Consider the following 19,243-nt stretch of genomic DNA (forward strand, 5'->3'; position numbering starts at 1 on the left):
GCTTGAAAGTTTTCATTTGCAACAAGTGTGCCTTGCTGTTGTTAGATTTGCTAATAAAATTCCGTTCATTCGGACCAACCATTGATGGGATAACCGCACATGTATAACGTTTCATGTTTATTATCTTCTTCTTTTAACCGGTCATATAGTTCATCGGATTTATTCCACAGTACGTGACCAAGTTACGTAATAAAAAAGTTAAACACAATAAAATATACAACCCAAATAGGCTATAGCTAAGAATCTCTCAAGGTGTATGGGAAAGATGGACAAGGATTGTTTGTCCTTCCACTTTCGGTGTCCTTCCGTGCCCTTCTGTTTTATGTGATCACGGTTAAGTCATATCAATATTTTATATTATTTTTTTAATAGAGATAAAAAGACAAAAATGAATAGTAATATAAAATATTGATGTGGCTTAACTGTGATCACACAAACAGAAAGACACAAAAAGGCATCAGAAGTGGGAAGGCAGACAATCCTTGTCCGGGAAAGATAGATATCATTTATTACAAGCCAAACGGTAGATGGAGAGGGAGTGACTTTAAATCTATGGGGTAGCCTTGCGGTCATATGGTGGTGTGCAGTAGGGACAACCATTTTGCAAAGTGGTCATGTGGGTTTTTACCTTTACGTCCAGAAACTTTATTCTGCATCTGCACCTTGATTTGATGTCAAGTTCATAAAGAATAGAAGCCTTGTCTAGTAGTCGATGTAAAAACAGCGTATCTTTGGACGAAATTTTGTGGGCCTTAATGCTTTCAATTTTCTCGTCTCCGTGATCTACACCAACGACCTTATCAGCATTAGATAATACTGGTTGCAAACCCAATTTGGGTTTGCTCAACATTGTAAAGAAAAGAGAAATTATATGTGTGTATAGAAGATCCTGAGACTGTATAAAGATAAATATGCACAAATAGAGTTAGTTATTAACTTTCGTTATATACAAGTCTGCAATATATACGCTAAACAAACAATAAACCGAATGTATAATTTCACGACTTAGCGCTCTTTTATTCATCGCTTAGTCCAGCTTTAGTCCTATTTGTGTTCATTCCCTAGTAAAAATCAACTGAAGCTATTCTTTTATTAGTGAAGTGAACTCTGTGATTGGAAGAAGTTGTTTAGATTGGTCTTCATGGTCAACAAGGCAGAGGCCAAGGTTTTCACCAACTGCACTGTCAGAAGACAGATGTTAGCGTATGTCTGCACCACTCACTCACTCAGCACATATATATGTATGTGCGTGTGTGTGCGCATACAGCTAAGCCTAACAGACAGTGTCTAATTAATCACCCAACCCCAAGTGTTAGAGCACTTCCAGCGTTGGCTGGTGCTCGGGGGAAGGTGGACCAAACAGGGCTCCATAGCCCGGCAGAAGCACTTCAGCGTTGGGAGCCCGAGAGACCGGTCAGGCCCTAGCAAGAGGCCTGTGAGGAATTGCCAGCCCATGAGCCCGAGGTGGACCTGACGCAGGGCTGACGTCAGCCTGGTGTCAGTGATAATTTTAAATTTTTTTCTGTCAGGTGCGTGCGCCTCACTCATGCGTGGGGGCGAGTTAGCAGACAAGTTTTAGACCCTAGGAGCCCGCAGAGCAGTCGGCTTCAGTTACCGTTGGGAAGCCATGTGGCTTCCCACGGTGTGTTCGATCTCAACGGCTTTTTAAAATGGGCCGTCCGATATGCAACGGTAATAAAAAAATAGTTTTAAAATTAAGAAAAGTTACTGTTGTGACACGTGGCACAATTTGGAGTGTTGGAATTCAAATTTTTTTTATATCCAACGGCAGAGATTAATTAGTTGAATAAAAATTTAAAAAAAATTTAAAAAAAAAATCTGAATTTTTTTTTTTAAAAATTGTTTTTACTTTTCTATAAATACCTTCTCATTATCATCTACTTTACACGACAATTTCATATTTTCTCAACTACTTTCAATCACATTCCTTTCTTTCTCTCATAGTTTCAATCCATTTTTTTTCAACAAAATGACTACTGATGCAGGTACGAATTGGTTGCTTCTTGAAGATGTTGCGTTGTGTACTAGCTTGGTTGGAGTCTTATTCATACCAATTATCTTAAGAAAATTGGTGGGAAAAGAACCAAAGAATCGATGTCGTCGTTAGAAATTACTTAGCCAATCGTTTAGTACGTGGAGAGACGCCTTGGCACAAGCTAGTACTAATATTCGAAGTGGGGAAAATTACTTGGATCAAGTAACAATATATTATTTATGAAGGATTCAAAAAGGATAATGTTGTAGATAATGCCACGTGGCATGCCATCATTCGTTAAAAATCTGATGAAAATCTATCCTCAAAGATTGTAAACAGATTATAACATGTGGCGCGATGTGATTGGTTAATAATCTTATCAGAAATTCATCACCAATAATTGTATTTTCGGATAATGACATGTGGCGCAACGAGTACGATTAAAAATCTTATTGGAAATCCATCCCCAATAATTGTCTTTTCAGATTTTATGACAAGTGGCGCAACGAGAACGATTAAAAATCTTATCTGAAATTACAAATAAAATTATTTTGTATTATTTAATAATGCTTCAGATAATGACACATGGCGCAACGAGAACGATTAAAAATCTTATCCGAAATTACAATTAAAATTATTTTATAAAAAAAAAAATACTAATATTTTATTGTCTATTACCAGGGTTATTGAAGTGCAACGGTGGAGATGCAAAAGGTGATTACTGTTCATTAAAGGCAGTTACTATTCACTAGGTGGATAGCATAATGTATTGCCTGGGAAGAAGTTTCACACGTTGGAGTTGCTCTTAGTATGCATCATTTTGAACGTAACTGAACTCACAAAACCTTTGAAAACAACGGCCAATATTTGTGACTGATGATATGGACATTAAAATATTGTAACTAGGGTTTGATGCAGATGGTGCATGCTTTCGTAATCCGTATGTACTTCTCGATCACATGCACTTGCCTTTCGAACGCCATTTGATGGCAATTCTGCGTTATTAATTTGATGAGTCTATTGACTGTGACGTAAAGTGTAATACATATGCATGCGTAGAGTGACTGGAGAAAAATCCTATTATTTCCAGTCTCTCTTCTCATGTAATAATTAACACATTAAAGACATGATGTATTATGTAGAGACAGAGGGAGACAAACCACGATTTGCATGTTACTAGGTGTATATGATTGTGCATGTATCTTTCTTGAGTGACACATCAAAAACATAATTACGCTTCTTCGTTAATAACGTAAGCATGCTGCATTAGGCCCTAGATTACACTCCTAACTAAGCCATCAAGTTAGACCATATTAGACCATATCATAATTAGTTATTAGCGTCCAATGCACAGCTAAATACATTCAGAAAATTCATTGCTGCAGTTAAGTATTGTTGTGTCTAGCTCTGACCGGGCATATGACGTCTGGTTAGCCGGATGAAATCGAGTAATATATAAACACAAAACGTGTATGTTCAATCTCCTTCATTGTCTTTCATTTTCATCACCACAAAGGTAAACTACCACATTCTTTGGAGCTACCAATTTCTAACTGATTTCTAAGTTCTGTTAATTCTTAGAATTGGATCCTACTATGAGGTAATTGATCCGATTTTCATTCCTTCCTATTTTTATTAAGTTTTAAGTTTGTTACTTTGTCATTCTTGATAAGTAAACATGTCATTAGTCATTTTCTTATTTACTTTCTTACTTACATGCTCAAGCTTATTGTACCCATAACAAGTGCCGGAATTTTGACCAACTCATTCTTGGCCTAATTTATCTTTCTAATGTTCAAAGCTTTCTACGTTCGGATTCCTCCTCTCAATCGATAAATATATATATATATATATATTTATTTATTTATTTAATTAACTTTTGATAACAGATTTCTTGCAAACTTTTAACCTGGCATGTGGTACGACATCACCAGCCAACATGGAGGAACCATAACTTTAGACAATGCTGCATTGTAAATTAGAAGGACCTGAATGTAACACATGTTATAAGTGAAATAACTTTTCTCAATTATTTGGAGTTATTTTGGTGGACCATGTATGAGGTTGCAAAGGACAACCACCACCTAATTGACAGCATATGAATGCTTAACAGATTAAGGAAATGTGGTACTTAGAATTGAAAGCTGTTTGATGTACGACGGAATTGGATCCCCTCTAGATTCACTTTGTAGAGATTTTAAGAATTCTCATGTTCTAATCGTTTATCGTACATCGCGCAGTTAATTTTTGTCATATATTATTTGTATTTAATTTTAAATAAAAAAAGTTAAATGATTTCTGACTGCACGATACACAATAAATGGCTAATATGTGAAGATCCTAAGGATCCCCACAAAGTGGATCTATATGGGATCCAATTCCACGTATGACTTCTTAAAACTTTTCACTATTGATTAATTAAACATTTATAATAAGCTTTTTAGTCAAAATGGTTTCTGAGACTGATATAACTTACCATTTTGTTCCTTGATATTTAAAATCAATAGAAGTAGTTCTTGAGATTGTCCAACGTCAATCATTTTGGTTCTTTTGTAAAAACTTCCGTTAAATTGAAGAAACCACCAGCTCAAGTGAAGAGGTTGATTTGACAAAAATACCCTCAATTTAACAGAGATTTTTCACGGAATGATCAAAATGATTAACCATGGACAATCTCAAAGACCAAAATGAGTACTTACTCAAATCTCAATGATCATTTTGGCTAAAAAGCCTAAAAATGGGTAGTGATTTATGCGCTTCATTTTCACTTTCTACACCTTCATATGTTGTTTTTGATTGTTGAATTGAATAATCGAAAAAAAATTTAATAAACAAAATGATAAGAAAAAGTACAGAATATTATAATATAATTGGATCTCCAATTTAATCACTCCCGTAATAATATAATTGTCTTTCAAATAAAAAGATACACATTACAATACTAAAACAAATTGGATCTCCAACTGTGTCTAGCTACTGATTATATTAGTATGATCATCATCAATGGGGATTGACAGTCTGCAATATACTAATTACTTGTAACTCTACAGAAGCACTAAGTCAAGATTTGCCATGTTCCTGAGATGATAAGCATCTGCTGCCGACATAGACAAAGGCACATGTTTTCTCTTTCTCCCACTTCTCCACAAAAATGCAATGAAAGAAAATGACATCCATGTATATATGAAGATGAAAACAGAGACTTCGATTTTTAGTTAAAGGCAAAGACTGACAAAGATTACAACTAATGAAAAAACAACCGTATGAATCTCATACTGTATAGCCACAAAACGATATACAATCAGTTACAAAGCTGATTTTCTGTAGAGTGTCGTATTGTATAGCGAGTGTAATCATGTGGTGATATACTTAAAGCTAATATCTGGCTTTCTGACCCAATTAATGCTGGCTGTGTTTGATTAATCTTGGCATATCTCGAGGCATCCGGGAAAGAAACATGGTGGAGTGTTTGAGATCCGAGAGCTCTCCAGTTACCATCGCGGCAAAATCTTAGGCACGATCAGCGTATGTCACTTTGTGCTCATCGCTCGGAGAGATGGGCACAAGGCATATGACATCCGGTTGCATTTAAGTTTTTCTCCTCCATCGGGTTTGATTATGTTTGGAGGCGGACAGTTGGCAGCTCTCATACTCCGCTGTCTGAATCACATGGTAACTCACATGCCCTGCTGGTACTGTGAGAAGGTTGTTCGTGTTGAGTTGAACCAGAAGCCTGCACAGCTCTCTTGTTTTAAACGAAGTAGGCCAACCCTGAAGTTGACCTTTCATTACAGACTTTGCACGAGCGTCATGCTGTCCACATCTTTTTTTTCCTCCCACACATCCTTCTCAATTTTCCGCCGTTAGATCGAATAAATTGAAAAAAATCAAATGTAAATTAACAGAAGGTGTAAGTAATAAAAGGAATGTGTGGATAACAGCACTCTTTGTAGTATACAATTACTTTGGTTGAACTTTCCATATGGTTCGTGAGAATGATTTCCCTACTCAGCAGCACCGGATGTCACCGTTGCAGTCCAAACTAATCGTGCACTAGAGATTAAAAAACACAACAGATAGTGCATGATTGGTTTAGAAAACCGTCACAATAGCATCCCAAGAATAAGCAAGTTTGAGGAACCATCAAATTGTCGTTGAGCATATTAAAACCGTACCAGGACTTAGGGTGCGGATACACAAAAATGCATTGGAAAACAATACATATGGCCTATTCAAACTAAAACCACAAGAAGGGGTGGTTCCAATCAAAGCAGGGGCAGTGCTGAGTTTCCAACACTGCAAACTGAATTCGGGGTTTTAAGTTTAACGTCCGGACACATTCCCGACCAAAAAACACAAAAGATGAGACCGGCAAGACCCAGCATTCTTTGAAATACTACATCCTATTGGCCGTAGTAGGATGGTGAGGCACCAGGAGGCCGAACCCCTGGAGATGAAGCACCACCACCAGGTCGCACATTGGGTGGAACGCCTGGCTGAGACATTCCCCTAGAACCCATACCCGAAGAAGTTGGGCCTGATTGGATAGGCGAAGAACCCACTGGCATTGCTGCAGATGCATATACAGGACCAGACGATGCTTGGTATGGTTGACCAGGAAAGGTGCTAGGAGACGAACCAAACGTTGATATGCCTCCCTGCATGGCTGGATCCCATGATGGGGATTGTCCTGGAGGACCTGGAGGAGCTTGGGCCTGCACAGAAGTTGCACCACTGTACTCATTGCCATGGTACATCGGAGCAGCCTGAGGATTCTGCCAAGCTCCTGGAGGAGGAGGGTAACCAGCAACTTGTTGTGCTGCAAGTAAACTAGCATCTGGGATTGTGTAGTCCCTACTTTTGTCGCTATACGCCTGCAAGTAAAAATAAATACAAGCAATCAAAATCTCAGGAAAGATATTTTAGTAATGCATTGAGATAATCAGATGGAAAAGTAGGTGTCAAGAAGCATACATTTAAGGACCAAATCGTTTTTTGACCAAGAATAGATCCACTTATTCCTCCAAAGATATCTTTACATTTTCCTTCTTATTTTTATTCTCATGAACGGTTTTAACTCAAAAACTCATATTTATACCTTTACATTGAGATCAGTATGACGAGAGTATGATAGATGAAGCTTACAATAGCCACCATCATATATGCAGTGTCCCTCTAGAGCTTCTCTGGCAACTGCTGCAGTATTGAGATCTGAAAATAACAACTCACAAGTCAGCCACAGTCGAATTCTCAAAGATCAGTGACAAATCAAAAAGTCGTATTGAAAGAGGAAATACCAGGGTATTGAACTAATGCTTGTGTTTGGCCATTCTTCTCAAATATAGCAATTTTTTGGACAGTGCCAAACGCAGAGAACACCTGTAGCATATAAGAAAGGATCATGATATCTATAAATCCTCTTAGTACTCTGAGCACTAAAAAGGCATGAAAGGTATAAATCCTAACCGTGTGAATAACATCCACAGTGACAGCATACTGCATATTTTCAATTGAAGCAAGAAGCACGTTACTCTCCACCTCTTTCCTCTTTCCATCAGGACCTACAGTAGGCTGGAGATGGAAATAAAGTCAGAGCAATGTTGGCCTTATCGCTTACGTAGAAATACCCAATACTGCATAATACATATTAAAAAGAATGTTCTAAAACCAAGAAGAAACCTGCATAATTCCCTCTATTGCAGTAGGATTTACAGGAAGGTGCGGATTTGTATAGTCCCTGCAGAATCAATGCAACCAAAATCATACTTATTAAGCCACAACCACATGCACAAACTGATGTGAGAGTCTAAAAAATGGCCTAAGATCAGAAACACATTTAAAAAGCCAATTTGAAACCCAAATAAAAAAGGTATATAGTGTTTCACCAAATAAAAAAAGAAAGGAAGATATCGAATAGAAGAACACTTATCAAGAATGAACTTTGATGAGCTCTGTGGAAGTATTATTTAATCACCTTATTGTCCTTAACATTTAATATATTACTCAATTCATTAAATATTGGAAGGATTAAATCGCCATTTAACCCGCTTTAGTAGAAAAAGAGGGTTCTCTAAAATACAATATAGATGGTTCCAAATTATAGATGTTACATGCAATGAACAAGAATATTTATGACATGTAAGTTTTTACATTTCTTTTTTGGCTGTGCATTAGCCTCTAAACACTTTGTGTTAGAAGCATACTACCAATAAATTTATGTCAAATTTAAATAAAAGTGATTATTTCTAATAATCATGAGAAGAATGTAAACACATTTTCACCATGCATTGACAGTGTCAGTAATATTTGTTGTCTAGCAGTATCTTATTCCAAATCTTATAATTTAGTATAAAGAAAGTATGTTGCAAATATATGACATTGACAATATGCTGGACAAGAAGCCATCCCACCAAGAAAAATGTGATGACAAAAAAAAATAGAAGGAATTGTATAGCGTGTGACAGTGTAAGATGAAGACTGAATACAGTGTTAATTTGGTACATTTCCGCAATAATAAATACATAAAGGGTACTATATAAGATCAAGGAATTACTAAATGGCCATGACAACACATCTGTGTTCTGGCTACCAAGCTTCCTAGATGACAAAAAGCACACACACCAATTAGCAATTGATTTATCATGCAATAAAATCAGCGAAGGAGTGTAGCAATCGTCACAATCTGACACAGAAGAGTGAAGCCAGTATAAAAACCAGAAATAGATTATTGACCTGTTGGGTCTGTTTCTTACCTGCTTCGGTGAGACTGGAACTTGATGTTCAGATCGGTATGTGCGGAATATGAAATACGTAAGTTGCATGAACCGACGTTCTCCGGAAGCAAGTACCTGAATGCAAAGCATTACATGTCAAAATTAGCAACAATATACACTTTCCCAGATGTACTGATATCAATGAGAAAACGACGGTGGGAGGAGGGAACGTATGTAGTGTGCTTGCCTGGGTATACTTCTTCCATCCAACGCATTCCTTGCCATAGATGCGGTGACAGCATCACTGAACTGAATCAATGCCTGCAAAATTAAAATGAGAGAATAAGCATGAAGCATCTGGAGTACAAATCATATGCAATACTAAGAAAGATCATCCAATACACACCTGGAAGCCTGCTGCTTTTTCAAAAGTAGCAATCTTGTGCACAAAGCCGAAAGCAGAGAACACCTGAAAAATGATTCAGTTCATCATAAACATATTACATTGATATAACAGGAAACAAGACAACAGCAGAAACCCTCCCAGATGAAAATACTAAGGGCAGCAAAAAAATTCTGAACAGATGAGTTATAAGTGCAGAATGACACCTGTGCATATATGCGTGACCTTAGAAAGGAGTATGACGTACATGATAATAATTCCAAACTGCTTCCAACGAAGTAATTTAAATAAGAGACAAAACCTTCTGTGATTCAACTGATTTCAGTAAAAACGAAAAAAGTAACATGTGTTATACAAAAAAAATACAATTTGAACGTTTATACAGAATCCCATGACGTAGAAAACACCTCAGCATATCATGATCTCTAGACATGGATCAGGCAGGTTGAAACAAAGTTTTGCAACTTATTAGAAGATATGTCCAAATGTGGGCCAAAAAGCACTTACCAAGTGAATAACATCAATGCTCACATCGCCAGCTTCAACACCCTCAATGGTTACCAACAAGACATTTCCGGGCACATCTCCCGGACTTTTGTTGTTGACAATTTCGTGTCTATTTGAATACTGAATGTAAACGGTTTTACCACGGACCTGCGCAGGCTCCGAGGATGAAGCATAATACGAAACCATATTGATGGCCTGGTTTAGGTCTGACTGTAAAATAAAAAAAACCACATTCATCAACATATAAACATTGCGAGATGCGAAAGATATAAAAACTAAAATCCTTACAAGAAATAAGCATATTCATACATATTAGGCAGCTAACTGGATAACCCTGAAGCTGGATTTCATTAAAATTCTGAATTTTTTTAGTAAATCTAGTAAAATTCACACAAATTAGGCAGCTAACAACAAAACCCTCAAGGTGAATATCATAAATTCTGGAAAATTCAATAAATTTATTAACATCCGAAATACAACACTGAAATTAGAAATGAGAAAAGTGAGAGGGGCGTACGAATTCGACGAAGGCCTGATTGCGATTGGCGCCGACATTACACTTGGTGTTGACGATCTTGCCGAAGGGTTTGCAGAGCTCGATGAGCTCCTCCTCGGCGCACTCCCACGGGAGGTTACGGAGGTGGAGCACCTTCGACGGCGTCTGCGTGTACCGGAACTGCGGCGTCCCCGATGTCGACATAGGGCGGAGATTGGGTGGGCCAAGTTGGAGGTTGGGCGTTAGGGTTAGGGGAAGAGAGAGAGATTAGAGAGGGATTGGGGTGTTTGGCGGTCGAGAAAGTGTGGGAGTCGATTGGATTGGGTAGAAACTGGGGACGTCAGGTGGGAGGATTATTATTGATAAGAGACACCTCACACTGCCTCGTGTCCTCGCGAAAGAAAAATTTTTCGATGTAACCGAAACACAATTTGAAATGTAAAATGTATTATTACAATTAATGTATTGTATTAATTTTTTAACACGCTGAATTTTATTTTTTTATGAACGCGATTTTAGTAGGCAGAGGGGTTTAAAAATCATTTTGTTTGGGACAAAATTGCTAATTATCTATTTTAATTTGTAAGAGCTGGTGGCTCAGTTGAATACAAGTATTTATCCTAAACTCTCGTCTTGAATTAAATTTTTTATCACAAAGTTCAAAGGATACAAGTTGCTTAAATGAAACAAAAGTGATGAAACAAAGGTAGTTTACATTTTATACTGGCTAATTTTTGATCTTGCAATATATTTTTTTATGTGCAAATGACACGTAACACTAAAACTACCGCCACATCAAAAACAAATTTCGTCGGTAATACATAATATTAAATAATATAAAAATGCATGATCGAGATTGAGAATATAAAAAATTACAAAAATTTTAATTTAACAGTTAAATTATCAATAATATTAAATGATATGTAATATTGAAAACACATATCTGCAAGTGGTCATTTACTATAGTGATGGAAAGCAGTTGAGCCGTTAATGATATGGGTTCGGATCCTATAAATGATTAATTTAATATTTAATTTAACAAATTTATCGTTTGGTAAAAAAAAAAAAAAAAAAAAAGACACATAACTTAAAATTAATTGTTTTATTTTCCTCACAAGAGATAGGGCGGTCAAAAGTGTGTATATAACAAAAGAAAAAGAAAGGGCGGTCAAAACCCTAGAAATCTAAATCTAGGATTCCAAAACGTAGAGACAGCATAATCTGGCAGTTCGATCGATATCTCTCCCCGTTCAAAAGGTACTCGATTTTCTTCTCCAATTTAGGGTTCCTGTATACCCAATTTTGCTAAATTAGAGTTGAATCTGATTTCGCACTGATTTTGTTTGTTGATTGAATGATTGGGAAATAGATAGCGATGGCAGGTCAGAGAAATAGTTACGGAAAGCGTTCTCATTCGCAGTCCGAGTACGCCGACAACGGCGGCGGAGGAGGAAACAAAAGGAGAAATCCCGGTGAGGAAAGGGAGCAATTCATCATCGATGCGGAGGACACGGTGTACCGGTACTTGTGCCCAGTGAAGAAGATTGGGAGCATAATTGGGAGAGGAGGAGAGATTGTGAAGCAGCTGAGGGGGGACACCAAGTCCAAGATTCGAATTGGGGAGACGGTGCCGGGCAGCGAGGAGCGGGTTGTTACTATTTACAGTGCGAGGGATGAGACGAATGGGTTCGAAGATGGCGGGACGTGTGTGGCTCCGGCTCAGGACGCTCTGTTCAGGGTCCATGATAGGGTGATTGCTGAGGACACGCATAATAATAACGAGGAGGAGGCGGACGGTGGCAGTAGTGGTGGCGGGGGGCACCATGTGATTGTGCGGCTTCTTGTGCCGTCTGATCAGATCGGTTGCATTATTGGGAAAGGAGGGCAGATTGTTCAGAACATTCGGAGTGAAACCGGTGCACAGATTCGGATTCTCAAGGATGACCATCTGCCTGCTTGTGCCTTGAACTCTGATGAGCTTGTGCAGGTATATTGAATAAGTTTTTGAACTTTTTAATGAATTTTTGAACTTTTCCTGTTTCTTGCATACGGATATGTCTTAAATTTATTATTCGATTCGGGTTTTTTGGTGCGTTTGATCTTTAACGGGTAAATTTCTAGGTAGCATTTCAACATCTTACCTGAAGAGAGTAATGCTCTGCATGTTCTTATTGGTCTATGTAGTACTTTCTGTTATGTTAATTTGCACGATTCCACTCTTTGGACCCTTAACGTTACATGCTTGTAAAATGTGTGTGATGTTTATTTCTTTTTCCTTAATAAGTGGTCAGGGTTTGATGGAGCATGCTATATTAGAATGTGAGACGTGGAATTGTTGAGAAATCTTTGGAGTCACTTTGTGCAAGTTGTTTGTTTTCTAGGTACTGGAAATTCTTTTCATATGTATGTTTATTAAGTTATTGATCATGGATTCAGATATCTGGGGAAGCTCCACTAGTCAAGAAGGCTCTTTTTCAAATTGCATCTCGCCTTCATGATAACCCATCACGATCTCAGCATTTACTTACTTCTTCGGTGCCTATGTATTCTGGTGGTTCACTCATGGGTCCATCTGGTGGTCCCCCACTAATGGGAATTGCTCCAATGATGGGTCCTTATGGAGGGGGGTACAAAGGTGATGTTGGAGACTGGTCACGCTCCTTGTACTCAGCTCCAAGAGATGAAGCATCCTCGAAAGAATTTTCTATTCGCTTGGTTTGTCCAACTGCGAATATTGGAGGTGTGATTGGAAAGGGTGGTACCATAATTAACCAAATCAGACAGGATTCGGGGGCTGTTATTAAGGTTGATAGTTCAGCTACTGAAGGAGATGATTGCTTAATTAATGTATCAGCAAAAGAGGTGAATTACTGCTCCATTTGTGTTTTGCGTGGAGTTGCATCGGTGGAGGATTTACATCATCGTTTTTTTTAACATGTACCATTACAGTTCTTTGAAGACTCATTCTCAGCAGCTATTGAAGCAGCAGTGCGTTTGCAACCCAGATGCAGTGAAAAAGTAGAAAGAGATTCAGGAATTATCTCATTCACAACCCGCCTACTTGTTCCAACGTCACGAATTGGCTGCCTAATTGGGAAAGGTGGGGCTATTGTAACTGAGATGAGGAGACTTACCAAAGCTAATATTCGCATACTTTCTAAGGAAAATCTTCCCAAAATTGCATCTGAAGATGATGAGATGGTGCAGGTAAAGTCTTTTTCATCATGCCTCTGGATTTTCCTGACTGTTGTATTTTCTCGTGTCATTTTGAAAATTTTCTCTTTGATAATGTGTTTAGAGTTTCCTTGATTTGGCTCGTATCATACAGATATTGACAATTTTGTGTTTCATTTTACAGATTTCTGGAGAACTTGATATTGTTAAGGATGCTCTTATACAAGTAGTTACCAGATTAAGAGCAAACCTTTTCGACAGGGAAGGTGGAGTGCCTGGATTCCTGCCAATTTTGCCTTATCTTCCTGTGTCAGCAGATGGTCCAGATGGTCCAAATTATGATAGTAGGGATGGTAAAAGACATGGTCGTGGGCATTCTTATTCTGCTGGCTATGGTGGCTCAAGTGATTTTGCTGCGAGTGACAGTTATGGAAGTTATGGTGGTTCACAGGTATATTTTTACTGCTATTTTTAGACTTTTCTTCTAAGAATAAGGTGACTAATTTTCACTTTACAAAGTTTTTCTTCTTTTTCACTTGACAACACTTTTTCTTCAAATCATATGTAGATTGGTGGTAGCGGCAGCGCTTATGGAGCCTACGGGGGTTATTCTTCTGGGCGGAGTGGTAGTTCTGGGTAAAACTTTCTTCCATTGTCTTTTCATTCTTGAATTGCCTCTTCTTAGTTTCATATCCTCCCCTCCTTTTTTTTTCAAATTTTTTTTGTGTTCTGTTGCTCTTTTTGTGCAAATATATATCGAGTAGCTAGCTGTATCCCCAATTTTAGGTGACATCTTCACAGTTAGTGTAGAACCTCAAGTTGGATATTCATAAAATTCTAAATTTGGGACTTTGTGATAACACTAAACGAATTTTAGACACAAATATCTCTGAATAGAGTTATCTGGGTTTGTTCATGAGCACAGTAGGCTTCTAATCTCGGGTTTATTAATTAAGTACCCTGTTTCTTTTTTTCCACAAATGCTGTTCTTGAAACGCATTAATCCTGATCTAAAGCTTATGATATCAGGTTATCTAGCCAGAACCCTGTTTCTCGGAGGAGAAACTATGTTTAATGATGGTACCAGCAGGTAGACTATGGTTGTCTTTTGAGATTTTCATGTCTGTTGTTATAACTGGCATTACCCCTTGGCCAGTCATTTGATAATCATAACCTATCCAGTCTCCCTGTATATAAAATTCTGATGCTTATGTTTTCCCTTTTTTGCCTTTCCCATCCCATCGAAACAGCTGAGTTCTATGAAGCCTGAAGCTAGCCTACTGTCTGCCTAAACCGGAAGATGAACCAGCATATGACATAGTCATGGCCCACCTTGACGAATCTACTTATAAGTCCAAGAAACCAAAATTACCAAGCTTCCCTAGAACCTATATACCAGCATGCCCGCCCATGTTGCTGTTTTTCCTGTTACACTTTTACGTTATGAAGCCATGTTACTTCAATGTTACCTCTGTATTTGTGCTTCTCAGCTATGTAGTTTGATTACTTTGTTGTTTTAATTTTTATGTTGTTGATCTTGAAAACTTAACCACTTACTTTGTGATGTAGCAGATTGTCGTATCATCTGACTGCCGGCATTTATGATCCATCTGTATCATTTTTATTATGAGTTTGGTTTACACCAGACTGTTTCTGAAATCCATCTGCATTAAAATAACTTTTTTTGAGGTCTACCAATCCGAAATTAGTTACGGGTTTTTAAGTAAGAATTTGTGTATTTTGCATATACCAAACACATATATTAATGCTAATAGAGCAGGATGTGTAATTGAAGCTGAATCTCAACACGACTACGGTAGCTGTGTGCCTGGTGGTGTTTGTGTTGAATACCAAATTTAACTGCCATGCATCAAACACTCTGCCATCCCGGGAAATTTTTGGTTGAACACCAAATTTAACTGCAACTTTTCTGTTAAGTTCTGCTGCTGCCAGTTTTGTTCATGTTCAGGTAAGTTCGGAGTTTCTTTCAATGTTATGTTAAGTACAAATTTGATGGATGCTGGAGCTTCAGATCTTACTTTTGAAGGCCATGACGGAAATTCGTGGGGTTGAAACTCGATGATTCAAGTGGTAGGTTGATTTACTATTTATGCATGCTCGTGTCACTGTCTAGCTATGGTTAAAAGTGATCTAAGTCTCTTGTACGGCGCATTTGGCAGGTTCTATTTCTGCCCGTTGGCATGCTCACGATACAAGAATTGATTGTTGCAAACACGATATAAGAAGCATATATACTCTGTTGGTTGAGTACATAGTCTGATTGGCAGCTTTTCGCATATTAGCTATACTTAGTGGCACTGGTTGGAACTAACTTTTGCGTTTGTATTTCTCTCTGGAGGAAAGGGGATGTGTGCTCGTTGTATACATGTTGGGGCGACGCCCGTCTGCTTTAAACCAGAATGGATTAAGTTTCTTGGAAATGCAGTTTTGATATATTTCCTTTGTTTACACTTTGCTGCTCATGTAGTTCAGTTTATGGGTTGGTGTGATGTGTTTTGAAGCCATTGCTTGCTTTCTGCCCTTTGGGTTTTTTTCACAAGTGTCTGAAAGGAAATCAAGAAATTGCCTTATCAGTGTTTATTATTACAACCTCTGGATGTCCAAGTATTTAGAAGGTAAGTACCCATCAGACCGAAAATAGGTACCACTAGATCGAGAGCTAGATGATGACTTTACTTGCACAAAATAAAATTTGCAGGAATGCTGCTGAGTACATATAGTGATGACCCTCTTGCACAACATGATGGTGTCGCTGAGGTAAACGTCCTTCAACTTGAAGGCTTCAATTTGGTGGAAAGTTTGGACTAAAATGTTATATTTGGGTCTAAATATTTGTTGAATAAAGCAAAAAGTTCTACATCAATCTTCTCACAAAACATATATCAAATGGTTCAACTTTTCATTGCACCGAGTTCTTTAGAATAAAACTCCACACCTCTTTGGGTCATATGTGGTTGGTTGGGGATAATATTGGTGTTGGATTATTTGACCTGTCTTTTTGAAATTTTAACATGCTATTAGAGTGGGTATTTAGATTAGATTTGAATTATTGGGTTCACTTACAAACATGACTGATGTAGTTCCACGCATGACTATTCCAAAGTGGTCGGACGTGAGGGGCATGTTGAATAAAGCAAAGAGTCCCACATTGGCCATCACACGAAACCAAGTCACAACTTATAACAAATAGTTCAATTTCATTTGCACTAAGGTCTTTTAGGATAAAATCTCACATCTCTTGGAAAACAGGTGGTTAAGTTGAGAACAGTATTAGTATTGGAGCCATTTGGTAGATCTTTCTGTAACTTCAACAAATATAATTTCAATTGAATTTTGATGGTCAAAACATGAATAAAACTTCCAAGTTTACATTTACTTTTATGCACTTAAGATCCTGAGTTTGATTCTCTCTTCCTAATATCGCATTTATAAAAATAAATTTGGAGCTCACGCAAGTGAAATTTGATCCTTAATATAACATTTGAGTTTTGATTACAATTCTCAGCCAATTTGTTAAAACTTAAATTGGAATTCTTAATTTATAAGACCTAGTGAGTCTTTGAATTCTATAGGGTCTTTTAATTCTAGCATTTCATATTGAATATACAAAAATCTAATTTTTGCTTGTTGATATTAATGAAACAAATCCAAAAACTCAATTTCGAAAAACCCCCCACAAACAAAAAGTCGCTATTGACCCGGAAACTTGTAGGGTTTGACGGAGTGAGAGTCGTGATGTGGTCACGGCGGTGGCGGAGGAGCTTGGGAGAAGAGATGGGTGGAGGCGTGGAGCATCTGGTGTTGGCCTGGGGGTCGGTTGGGTGGGGTTGGCCAATTAGCCAATTTGGGAATTGGAATTGTAAAAGTGAATGAAATGGGATTGGGTGAAGTGGAGTCTAGAGGTCGGGGAGGTGGAAAGAGGATCCTCTTTGCGAGGATCTTGAGAATCCTCAAATTACATTCATTCATCGTATATCGTGCGATTAGAAATTATTGTAAATCTTTTTATTTAAAATTAAATATAAACAGTACTTAACGAAAACTAACTACACGATATACATGAACAGATGTGATTAAATGATTCCCGAGATCTTCACACAAAGGATTCTGAGAGGTCATTCGGGGAGTGGAAACAATCATTCGAACATCTCTTCCTTTTTTTGAATTAAAAAGGGTGAGGATCTCATGTGGCTTATTAAGAAGGATGAGTTTTTATTTTATTTTTCAAATGGCTTGGCTCAAAAGAGTAAAAAAAAACGTCGTTTTAGAGAAATCAGTTAAAAAGAAAGTATTCTTCTTCTCTTTAAACTGCAATACAGCTGTCGTTGCTTTTCTCCTCCAAACTTTAGTGATCTTAGGAGGTTCTCACAACTATTTATTTGTGCTTTCGAGTGGTCCTGAAACCACCCAGACCCCCTAATATATCCGTCCTAGTTAGGGGTAGATAAGTATTTCTCGACTTGGTCAAAATGAAACCCTAACCCTAAAACTTCGGTTGGGATGTGGCCTTACCCAAATCCAGTAAATTAACCCACCTCACCTAAACCCATTCCTACCCGATAGTACACGTTCTGAAGAGAGCCATACCAATTAATCTAAAAGCAAATCAAATCCCTAGAAGTAATGCCATGACTTAAATGGTGTTGTGAGAAAAAAGCAGTCAGAGATAGCAAACTTTAAGGGTGATGGGTATGGATCTTTAAGGCTTCAATATCTCTTTGGTTTATGCACCCATGCAAAAGTCACATCTTAAAAACAGAGGTGGATTGTCTGTTTTTTCATTTTTATACTATTTTCATACTTTTTTGTGATGTATGATCAAAGTTAAGCTACGTTAATATTTTATATTAAATTTTTATAAAAATAATAAAACAAAAAGTAATAGAAGTATAAAATATTGACGTGGCTTAACCGTGATCACATAAACAGGAGAGGATGGGAAGTATGAAAATGGAAGGGCAACAATCCACCTCCCGTAAGAACCCTCTAAATTACTCATTTTCTTGTTCATATCCTATTGGACTTTCCTAAGGATCCTAGGGATTCTATAATCATATCCGTTTATTGTACGTTGTACGGTCAATTTTCATTAGGTATTATTTATATTTGAATTTTAAATTTTAAATAATTTTTGACAACACGATATACCATGAACAGATACGATTAAGGGATTTCTAGGATTCTTAGAAAAAGGACCCGGATCGGACAGTTCTAGGGTTGCTCTGCTTGTGCAACAGCTGACACCATTAATACTTGGACTGTTTGGATACAGAGAAAAGCACTTTTTCCAATTTCTTAATACGTGCAGCTAGCCAACTACTAGACAGTGTCTAGTAGACATTAGATTCTAGGGTTTGCTCTATATTTATGCTTGGCTCATATCTTATTCGTCCAAACACTGCCAATCGGACTTTGTAGTCCAATCGGCTTCTTCTTCTCTACCTCTTTCTAACAGCTTCCTTGTTTGGGAAATTTGCTTGTTTTCTTGTTGAAATAAGTAGAGGGGTTTTGTTTCCGTTTTGTGCTTGGGAATGTTGTCTTTCTCCTTTGGGAAAAAAACCCTAAATTCCCGCCTCTGTTTTTTGAGTTTCTTGCAGTTAAATCTAATTTGATTGGTTGACTTGTGGGAAAGTCGGCCCCTCTTTTAGCTTTGCTGCCAAACATATACTCTTCATTTGTACTGTAAAACTTCATATTATTCTGGGTATATGGTATTTTTCATCTTAAGTCTTGCATGTGGGAATGAGGTATGCAGTGCAGCCAAGGATGACTTGCCGGCAGCAATGTTCAGTTACAATATTATGTATCAACCCAAATCTTGTATACATATATACATATATATATATCTATATGTACATTGCATATTTATGGGATGTATCATGTATGTTGATATCATCTCATGCATATATACATGATACAGAAAGATACATGAT

General features: G+C 37.6%; 2 protein-coding genes across 5 annotated transcripts; one reads left to right on the top strand and one right to left on the bottom strand.

The window, feature by feature from the left end:
• Positions 1-6,119: 6,119 nt before the first annotated feature.
• On the bottom strand, positions 6,120-10,322 carry LOC103951052 (polypyrimidine tract-binding protein homolog 1). Of its 3 annotated transcripts, none has more exons than XM_009362335.3 (10): positions 10,137-10,322; positions 9,620-9,829; positions 9,116-9,178; positions 8,957-9,030; positions 8,749-8,844; positions 7,676-7,733; positions 7,463-7,567; positions 7,294-7,375; positions 7,095-7,207; positions 6,120-6,870 (listed from the first exon to the last, which is right to left on the bottom strand). In XM_009362335.3, the coding sequence occupies exons 1-10, from the start codon at positions 10,317-10,319 to the stop codon at positions 6,400-6,402; spliced, it is 1,455 nt and encodes a 484-aa protein (XP_009360610.1). In that variant the 5' UTR covers positions 10,320-10,322; the 3' UTR covers positions 6,120-6,399. The 3 variants fall into 3 exon arrangements, with proteins under 3 accessions (XP_009360610.1, XP_018503881.1, XP_018503882.1); XM_018648365.2 differs by lacking the exon at positions 10,137-10,322 and adding an exon at positions 9,319-9,376 and having other exon boundaries at positions 9,620-9,771; XM_018648366.2 differs by having other exon boundaries at positions 6,727-6,870; positions 7,142-7,207.
• An 891-nt stretch (positions 10,323-11,213) lies between these two features.
• Positions 11,214-14,967, top strand: LOC103951051 (KH domain-containing protein HEN4). Of its 2 annotated transcripts, XM_009362334.3 has the most exons (8): positions 11,214-11,372; positions 11,485-12,102; positions 12,552-12,977; positions 13,065-13,322; positions 13,474-13,740; positions 13,858-13,925; positions 14,319-14,379; positions 14,540-14,967. In XM_009362334.3, the coding sequence occupies exons 2-7, from the start codon at positions 11,491-11,493 to the stop codon at positions 14,362-14,364; spliced, it is 1,677 nt and encodes a 558-aa protein (XP_009360609.1). In that variant the 5' UTR covers positions 11,214-11,372; positions 11,485-11,490; the 3' UTR covers positions 14,365-14,379; positions 14,540-14,967. The 2 variants fall into 2 exon arrangements, with proteins under 2 accessions (XP_009360609.1, XP_018503880.1); XM_018648364.2 differs by lacking the exon at positions 14,319-14,379.
• Positions 14,968-19,243: the final 4,276 nt, after the last annotated feature.

This window comes from the organism of the source record quoted next, unplaced genomic scaffold (genome assembly GCF_019419815.1).
Source record: "Pyrus x bretschneideri cultivar Hongxiangsu unplaced genomic scaffold, Pyrus_bretschneideri_v1 Contig13, whole genome shotgun sequence".
Lineage (NCBI taxonomy): Eukaryota > Viridiplantae > Streptophyta > Magnoliopsida > Rosales > Rosaceae > Pyrus > Pyrus x bretschneideri.